This window comes from Rattus rattus, chromosome 9, assembly GCF_011064425.1.
Source record: "Rattus rattus isolate New Zealand chromosome 9, Rrattus_CSIRO_v1, whole genome shotgun sequence".
Classification (NCBI taxonomy): Eukaryota; Metazoa; Chordata; class Mammalia; order Rodentia; family Muridae; genus Rattus; species Rattus rattus.
In genome coordinates, this window is record NC_046162.1 from 84,082,391 (window position 1) to 84,092,210 (window position 9,820).

At 41.3% G+C, this 9,820-nt stretch overlaps 1 protein-coding gene across 1 annotated transcript; it reads right to left on the reverse strand.

The window, feature by feature from the left end:
* Positions 1 to 623: 623 nt before the first annotated feature.
* On the reverse strand, positions 624 to 4,543 carry Ptrh2 (peptidyl-tRNA hydrolase 2). The gene has a single exon (XM_032914262.1). The coding sequence runs from the start codon at positions 3,442 to 3,444 to the stop codon at positions 2,899 to 2,901; it is 546 nt and encodes a 181-aa protein (XP_032770153.1). The 5' UTR covers positions 3,445 to 4,543; the 3' UTR covers positions 624 to 2,898.
* Between the last annotated feature and the right edge of the window lie 5,277 nt (positions 4,544 to 9,820).

Here is a 9,820-nt window from a genome sequence, read left to right on the forward strand (position 1 = left end):
GGGTTTCTTTGTTTTATGATCCGATTCTAGTACCTTGCACACAGCAAGCGATGCAGCCCAAGTTCTCCAAACGTCTTCCAGTTATTTTCCTTAAAGTGGCTGGTTACATTAGTATTTGAGGAAATGTCTACCAAGCACTCAGGGTTGGAGCAGTTATAGTCCCTTTGTCTTGTTCTGGAAACAAGAATCTCAGTGTTGACCTGGAACTTACAGAAGTCAGTGGAGTGAGCCACACCTTGCCTTTTTCAGGGTAGCTGGCTTTTGAATGTGTATTCTGTGATTAGGTGGGCTCCAGAGATCAAACTCAGATCGTCAGCCTTTACATTGAGCCAACTCAATAGCCCTAATTTAATTTGTTTAAGCTTTATTTTTAATAATCCATGTGTTAACATACTTATGTAGGTAGGTATGCTAACATGAATGTTGATGCCTGTGGAGGCCTTAAAAGTGATGGATCCTCTGAAACAGGTAGTCATGATTCAGAAACCAAGTGTGGATTTTCTGTAAAATTTTAACTCCAGACTCCTGTTTCAGTTCTTATAAGGTAAAAATGTTCTATGAAATGAACTGAGCTCACAAACCAGACACCAGCCATTTAGACAAAGACATGTGAACACAAATAGTCATGGGTAAAAAATGTTTTTAGTCATTTTTTTATTTGCTGAGAATTTCATACAAGTATACAATGTACTGACCCTAGCACCCCAACCCTCATCTCCCTCTCAGGTTAATCACTTTTTCATAACAGTGCACTGAGTTCAATCAATGCTGACATTGTATGAAAGCATGTTGGGCCATCTACAGGAGTGTGGGCCACCTACCAATGAGGACTTCCCTGAAAAAAACTTTCTACTGCCCAGCTTTCAGTTCCCAAAGCCCCTCCCCTACATATGCTAGGAAAGAAAAATATTGCTCTTTAATTGCTTCATCAGGACAAGTGAAACTTGACTGTGAATGTGGGGCTGTGAAGGCTATGATGGTCGCTTGTTCATGTAGATCATCAGTAGGAACACACCAGAGAAAATGCCTTTCATTCAAGCTAATGAAAACAGTTATGTAGCGAGTATGCTTTGAGAGCTACTCGGTAAGTCCTACAAAGTATATAACAAGAATAGGTGAACCAGAAAAATACCGTGACTTGTCACCAGAATTAGCAATTTTTATTGTGTCCTTCTAGGTAAGCCCGAGCTTATTACAGGTCCTTGAATCAGCCACCCCCGGCATCCTGCTGGGAATCTAGTCTTTTAGTGTGGGAGCATTTGTCTGCAGCAAGCCTCATAAATTACCTGAGTCCTAACCACGTATTAAGGTTGAGTTCACCTCAGTTACTTGTGGTTGCATCACTTGACTCCTGTATAAACATTCTGTCTAGAAACTGTTGCTACTGTGGCATCACTCAGTGTTGTGATTGCTCCTGTACCATTCATGCTTCTGTATGATAAAAATGCACCAAGCACTTTAACTTGGTGACTGCCTACAGCTGTCTTCATCATTCTACCTAGTTCCCACTTATGGTCTTATTCTCCTTAACATCATTATAGTTATAAAGGATATAATGAACTTACAAATCACTGTCAACCTTCTAGAACTATCAAGAAAAATGAATTCTAACAAGACTGTCAAGAAAGCTTTATGTAGGCAGGCATGCCAGTGCGTGTTTTTAATCCCAGCACTGGGAGGCAGAGGTAAGAGCGCCTCTGAGTTTAGATCAGCCTGCTCCATAGTGAGTTCCAGGCTCAGGGATACAGTGAGAAAAAGTGCCCTTAAATAATAAAATTCCCAGGAGAAACTGATTGGACACAACTTCAGTCCCTTAGTTCCCCTAAATTCTCAAAGTTCACTTCACAAACTCATTGGTTTCACTGTTTAAGTACAGGAATTTTCATAGTTTATGAATTAGAATCACTGTGAAGTATCTTGGCCCAAGTGGATCAGGAGAAATAAGCATCAAAATGCCACAAGATCCTAAAATTTCAACTATTCAGTAGAAATGAATTTCGAGAGTAGCTGGGTATGATGGCTCATTCTTTCAATCCCGTCAAGGCAGGAGAAATACCACAAGTTCAAGATTAGCCTGGTATGAGGCCACCTAAAAAACAGCTAGTTAAAGTTGCAATCAGAATTGCACAGTGGGTCCAGGCAATGGTCTGTTAATAATCAAAAGAGGTTATCGGTCATTCTAAAAGCAGCAGAAAAAATTGCAATAACTGTACATGGGAAGTGTAGCTTCCTTTCGCCCAGCAGTATCATGAACCCTGTCTCGCTTCCAGTCTGTTTTAGACCCGATCACTCTGCAGGAGCATCTAGAGAATGCATAGTTAGTCTTGAGACTTACTTTGTATTCTTTGCATTTATGAGGGCTTGCCTGCATGTTTATGGATGCTGTGTATGCTTGGTGATTGAGTTTGAGAGGGTTTTGGATTTCCTGGAACTGGATCTGGATGGTTGTAAACTGACATCCGGATACTGGAAACTGAACCTGCACCATCCTTTGCAAGAAGAACAAGTGTTCTTAATCACTGAGGCATTTCTCTACCACTTCAATAGTATTTTTTTCTAAAATTTTTTTATAAAGATTTATTTATTTATTATATGAGTACACAGTAGCTGGTGTCAGACACACCAGAAGAGGGCATCAGATCCCATTATAGATGATTTTAAGCCATCATGTGGTTGCTGGGATTTGAACTCAGGACCTCTGGAAGAGCAGTCAGTGCTTTTAACCACTGAGCCATCTCTTCAGCCTTCAATAGTATTTTAAGCTCAAGATATTAATGGTCCAGTATATGACAGAGAAACATGGGAACAGATTTTAAAGTGGGGATAAGAATTACGCATTTATTGTTACTGAGAGGCTCCATAGTCTTTGGACAGAATCACCATCAAGCAAAAGCTTATCTAGTAAAGTTTTAGGTGGCCAGTAACTTCATCAATTAGTTCTACTGGTCCTGGCCCAATTCCCAGGACAGTTCGAGAGCCTGGTTCAATCTGAGTACGTCCGGCATCTTGGATTAAACTTACAGTCAATCCCAAGGCTTTTGCATGGGTGAGTAATTGAATGAGGGAATCTTCATCTGGAGCTTTGACCACCACTTTGGGCTGGCCACAGTATTCCCACTCTTTGAGCACCTGAGGGTTTCTCCTTTGAGTCTGCTTGTAGGCAGAGACCGCAGCATGGGAACACTGGGCAGCAACCTTTCCTTTCCCCATCTTTAAGTCAGTTCGAACCACAAGAATCATTTTGTATTCCCCACTCTCTCCCAAGATGCTTGCTTCGGTTCCCGTCTCTGTGCCTCGGTTTGTCTCGCTTGTTGAGTTCTGGGGGAAGATTCCAAGGCGGCTCCGGAGGCCCCAGCCCAGGCACATGCCACAAGCAACTCCAGCAGCCAAGCTGAGTGTACCAGGATGAACCAAATACTCCATCGTCAACAACTTGGAAAGCATCTTAGGAGAAAAGAAGAACGGTATTATCTAGAACTGAAGTCTTACACTTCAGATAAGTCACCCACACGTAGTAAGCAGTACTTTTGAACCAAACTAAGTCATGCAGAGGAAAGGCAAGGCATTCTGGATCCCACGCATGGACCCTGCTTCCATTCATCCCCGAGTACTAGTTGATTCAAAGACCCATATGAAATAGTTTTGTTCATTCTGAACAGTCAGCAAAATCTCTTCAGTTAAAAGCCCCACTATACTATTCAGTCTTAAACTGTGAAGTATCCGGAGTAGGGTTCTTAAATTCAATTGCGTTTTCTAGAAGTGTAACTATCCTACAGGCATTTCTCTTCTTCCCTCCCTCTACAGGGTTCTACTCTTCATTCCACCATGTCTTGCAACCCAGACAGGCCCTGAACTTAAACAGTCCTCTGGCCTCCCTCAATCTTCCAATGCTGGGATTACAGGAGTGAGCAACAAGCCTGGTTTAGATTCCTTTAAGTCACCAGTTTCTTCCTCTAGTGTAGTGTCCAAGTATTTATATCATGAAGCCACCATTTTTACATTGCTTAAGCGACACCCTGGGAACTAAGCAATGTACAACCTAGGTGGAATGGATGGAAACTCTTATTTTATCAAAAATTTCCCTTTTATTATTCATAAAATAAAGACATGTTAACACATGCCAAATATTATACATTGATTATACATTACCAAAGATTTTCACTTGAGGATAGTATAGCAGTATAAATTCATCCATTCTTTCTTTCTTTTTAAAAGATTTTTATTTATTTTATGTATGTAAGTACACTGTAGCTGTCTTAGACACACCAGATCCTATTACACATGGTTGTGAGCCACCATGTGGTTGCTGAGAATTGAACTCAGGACTCTGGAAGAGTAGCCAGTGCTCTTAACCACTGAGCTATCTTTCCAGCCCATATTATTTCTTAAAAAGTAATTCAAAGCCGGGTGTTGGCAGTAGTATACACCACACTGTTAATCCCAGCAGCTGAGTGGATCTGAGTTTGAAGCCAGCCTGGTCTACAGAATGAGTTCCAGGACAGCTAGAGCTACACTGAGAAACCCTGTCAGAAAAACAAAAATGAACAAGCCAAAAAAATGTAATCCACATACATGGCACTCATACTATCAAATGTAACAAGATCTCACTACATTGCCCAGGCTAGCTTTGAACCTCTTTCTACCTCTCCTTCTCACATAGCTGGGATCACAAGCCTGGCACCAGGCTACTGAAGCAACTAAAACTTCTTGGCAGGTGTATCGGGCAGAGCATTAATACTCCACTAGACTGTATTCCTATAGCACTTGGTCTGAAGAATATTTTGAGTTGAGCAATGTTAGCTTCAGTCCAGGGCTTTTTTCTTTATGAGACAGGATTTCACTATGTAAACCAGACTGGCTTCATATTATAATTCTTTTGCGTTAGCCCCGGGCCTCCCTGGTAGGGGCTACAGGCACGTCCCATCACAACTGGTTCTATATAGTTTGGTTGTTTGTTGCCATGGTAGTTTTTGAAAGTGGGCCTAACATAGGTCAGAACTCCCTAGGAAGCCAAAGCTGACCAAACTGCTTATCTTCCTGCCTCTACTTCCCAGGCGCATGTGGTGCTGGGAATTAAACCCAGCATTTCATGCATGCTAGACAAATATTCTACCAAACCATCAATTACAGTTCTTAGTCACTATACAGATAAATACCATAAACTCATTTATAGAACAGGTAGGCACATGAACTATATAGTTCAAAACCAGGACAAAGTTTATAGTAGAAACTTTCTACGGTTCAGCTATCTATTTAAACCCAAGTGAATTAGTAAATACAAGCATGCAAGTGTCGGTATATGGGCTTTGATTATTTATATGATCATATGATGTAAGAGATCATTTTATAATACAAAGACTCTGATCTGGATGTAGGATTATTTAAAGCATGAATATTTCCTCAAGGATACCAGCCACACAGGCGTGTGCTGGAGTCCTAGGAAGACAGTAACAATGCACCAAGCTCCTGAGAAAGAGGAAGCATCAAATGATGTTGTGTGATTAGACTTGGTCAGAGGCAGACCTGTCAGAGGGCTGAAGCAAATGCAAACGAGTAGACAAAAGCCTGACTTTTCTATTAGAGAATCTAGGAAAATCAGAGAAAGATATAGAAATGTGTATATAAAGAAAATGCACACAACTTAGCTAGAATATATCTTTAGTGATTGAAGCAGAAACTAAAAACTGTATGCCCCTTATTTTCTTAATGACAAATGAAACAAAGGTTTGGGATAGCTATTAAGGTGAATGAAGAAGAGCATGTCTACCAGAACTGTGAAGTATTTAGGCCTGGGAACTCATGCCCTAAACATACAACTCTATAGATTTCCCAAGAAGGATCCACCTCAGTCTAGGAATAACAGGTGTCTATGATGGATAAAAATGGACACCAAGATAGAAAGGAACTGGTAAGGGAATGTTTGAAAGCTATGGTGTATGTGTATGTGTGTAGCACATGTACACAAACACAGATAAAAGGTGTGGAGGTCAGGACACTTCTCTGTGAATGTGTTTTCTTCTACCATGTGGGCCCGGGGATTAAATTTAAGTTTGCAGGCTTGTCTTTACCTGGTGAGGAGGCAGTTCACCGACCCCCTTCTCTCCTCACTCCTCTCTCTCTCCCTCCCTGTATTCTAGGGGTAGACTTTAGAGTAGTGGTTTTCAACCTTCCTAATGCTGTAAACTCAATACAGTTCCTCATTTTGTAGAGACCCCAACTATAAAATTATCTCATTTTATCTCATAACTGTAAATATCTGATATACAGAATATTTGATATATGACTATGTGAAGGGGTCACAACCCACAGGTTGAGTACCACTGCTCTAGAACCTCCTGCATGTTAGGCAAGGACTCTGAGCCTGATTCCTGCCTCTTTTTAGCCTGCATCTTGCTAGGTTGCCTGGGCTGCTCGTGTCATGATCCTTTTGACCCAGCCTTCCCATGAGCTGGGACTCCAGGTATGTATCCTGAAACCAATCTCCTTTTTCATAGTCTTTTCAAAGTACATACTGTCTGAAGATTTTAATGAATAAATCATTCAACATCCAAAATGAAGGCTGGGGGAACAGAGAAACTAAGACCAAGAGAAGTCCAATACAACCAATGTTTGGTAGCTGCTCACCAGGTAGAATTAGGAGCACTCACAATTTCTAGGTTGTGAAATAAGCAAATACCCACATACCAGAGTTGGGGAAAGTTAACATCTCTACGTAGTGTCTACTACAGGATGGGTAGTATACTGGTCTATCCAAAGTGCTGAAGAACCAGACAAGCCGTGTCATTGCCACCACAGTTCTTTCTTTTTGTGTTTCATTCTTGAGTTTTGTGCACCAATTCCTGGTGACTTTTAAAACTTTAAACCTTCCTCTGAATTATTTAACCCAACTTCCACCAATGCTAGCTTTACCTCTCACAGTTTATATTCTCCTAAGCAAAACTACCTGCTATTTGCCTGGATAGTATTAGACACACTTACATAGTTGGCCCATCTCTCTATACCTATGCTGTTCAATATCATAGCCATTCGTGCCATAGACGTATGGCTAGATATTCAGTTCTAAGCTTAGGCTGCATAAGCCAAGTGCTCAATTTCAAAGTGGCTAATGACCACTCTGTCCAACTGTGAGAAAGGACATTGCCATCACTGAAGAAAGCTATAAGCCAGGCATACTGATGCAACTTTGTAAGAGCCTCATGTGTGTTTGGGGCCAGGGATGAGCTACAAGAGAGTAACTCTGCTCCGAAGAAGGATGGAGAATGGAACCACATGGGGACAGCACTGGTCTATCAGCTCTTCTCCAGTTTCACCAACCAACCAGCCAGCCAGCCAGCCAGCCAGCCAGCCAGCCAGCCAGCCAGTAATCTCTGAAGACTGACTGTGCTCTCTAAACAAAGATGAAGTCTTCCTGCTTCTAGCTGAAGTTAAAGGCAATAAAGTCTGTCAGGTTGTCAGTTGTGAGGAAATAGACACCCTGTCACTCTCGGGAGTTACTTTAATCTTTTAGGTACCTCAATGCAAGTAAAATTGGCATTTGTGGTTTCAACACAAAGAATTTCAGGAAGCAGTTGGGATTTTATTAACTATAGATTTTAAGCTTGGGGGTTAGGAGAAAAAAAATAAATACTTGGAAAAACAGATAAACTGAACTTCTTCCCTTAAGATATAACCAAGCATGTGCTCAAGAAAGAGTCTCAGAAATCAAGACAGTCCCAAGTATGGGCCTGGGTTCCTCAAGAGAGGGTCACAACTGTCTTAGCATTAGACACAGATCATTTTGGGGGTTCCCAAGTAACATCTTAAAGGGTAGCAGCCAAGAAACATTTTTTTTCACTCTTTCCTCACTTTTTGGACACAAGGTGTCTTGGTTGGAATTATAATCCAGCAATAAAAAATCAGAAGTCACTAGGGTTGCACAAGGGTTTTTTTTTTTTTTTTTTTTTTTTTTTTTTGGGGCTGGGGACCGAACCCAGGGCCTTGGCTTGCTAGGCAAGTGCTCTACCCCCGAGCTAAATCCCCAACCCCCGCACAAGGGTCTTAGGACATGGTCCTTTCCCTTTAAATGGGGTTTCCTGTGAGATTCCTAGACAACTGCTGGGAGGGGACGTAGGCCTTAAGCAATTGTTCATTGTTAGCATTCTTTTTTTCCCCACAAGTGACATGCTTCTAACACCAGAGGAAGGGGTTGCTCCCTCTTTCCATGTCCTCACTAATTTTCTTTCTATCCTGTGTAGAGAGAATATCCTGTGTATTGTATGGATGCACTATCAATCAAGAAACAAACAAACAAACTATGGACTATAGGAAAGGGTAGAATAGAAAGTGGGACATCCCAGAGGCAGGAAGAATTCTGGAATAGAGCCAGGTACAGGAGATTCACCTAGGAAGATGTGACGAGATGGACCCACGGTACCCAAGCACAGGTAACCAGCCATGTGGCAGAACGTAGATTAGAATAATAGACTAGGTTATAATAAAGTTATTATCTAGTCAGAGAAGAGCCTAGCTATATGGCTATGGCCAAGGTATTTGTAAATATACTTTGAATCTGGGTTGTTTTTTTTTTTTTCCTTCTTTTTTTTGAACTGGGACCCGACCCAGGGCCTTAAGCTTTAGGCAAGCGCTCTACCACTGAGCTAAATCCCCAACCCCTTGAATCTGGGTTTTATTTCTGAGATCATGGGGCTGGAAGAACGGGGACTCTACTTCTACATCCTACATCAAGATGAGCCATCTCATATATTCCCAAATCACCATCTGTACCGGATGCTTCGGCTCCAAACATGAGCCCAAGGTTTCTGCTAGGTTCACCAGTCGGATCTCTCACATAATCTTTATATTTGTTTTGATGGAGTTCGTTTCCACCAAACCTAGGCGATGATCATTCCATTTTTTTGGTGGTGTTAATGAAAGCCTATCCTCTCCCTCCTGTATCCCACGATCATCAGTCAGCAAATCCTGTCGTACTTATTGTTCTGTGTCCATCCCCACTATCTCCACCTACAGGGTCCCAATTATTTCTTACTCAAAACTTCCAAATTAGCTTTGCTAACTCCATCTTTGAGGGAGGTTGTTAAGGGAGGAGCATCCCAAGACTGCACTAGGCACCTTAGCAAGACTCTGTTTCAAAATTAAAAGTTAAAAACAAAACAAAACACTTCGATAACTGAGGTCAGCCTGTGTCCATCTTATCTTAGGCTTAAAAGTCATCTTATAGTGAAAACAAACTAGATTCATTTCTGTTTATGATTAAATTTGTTTCTCAAGGATTGGGTTATGCCCTACCGGTAACCTTAACTACAAATGGTTCTGAACTGCCTTTTCCTGGAAACGATAACTATGCCTTTGTCTCCAAAGACTATTTATTGACCACCTTGTAACCATGTCTTACTTTAGGGGTTGTTATGACTAACTTGTTACGTTTATGTTCGGCTGCTGTAACACTGCCTACATGCCTGCCAAATCCCCCATTTGGAAACCCCCTACTCCTGAACTATAAAAACTCTTATCTGTCCCATGTTCAATGCTGATCTCTAGAACACTGCCTTTTGGGAGAAATAGTCGGTGTACACAAATAAAAGAAAGTTTGCTTTAATTAATTTGGCCATGATTTGGGTCAGTGATTTGGAATTAACAACAGCTTCAAGGTAAATGCGCTTGCCCATCATGCACAATGTACATGCACGGAATTACCAATACATAAAAATACTTTTGAATCCATCTTTAGAACTCCTTTCCTTTCCAAGCTGGGCTCAACAACTCGAAAACGGGTATTTAGTATAATATTTATAGTGTGAGGTCTGTTCTCCATTTTTTCACG

Excerpts from the sequence above, each read along its gene's own strand:
- Ptrh2 (XM_032914262.1), bottom strand. The coding sequence starts at position 3,444 with ATGCTTTCCAAGTTGTTGACGATGGAGTATTTGGTTCATCCTGGTACA.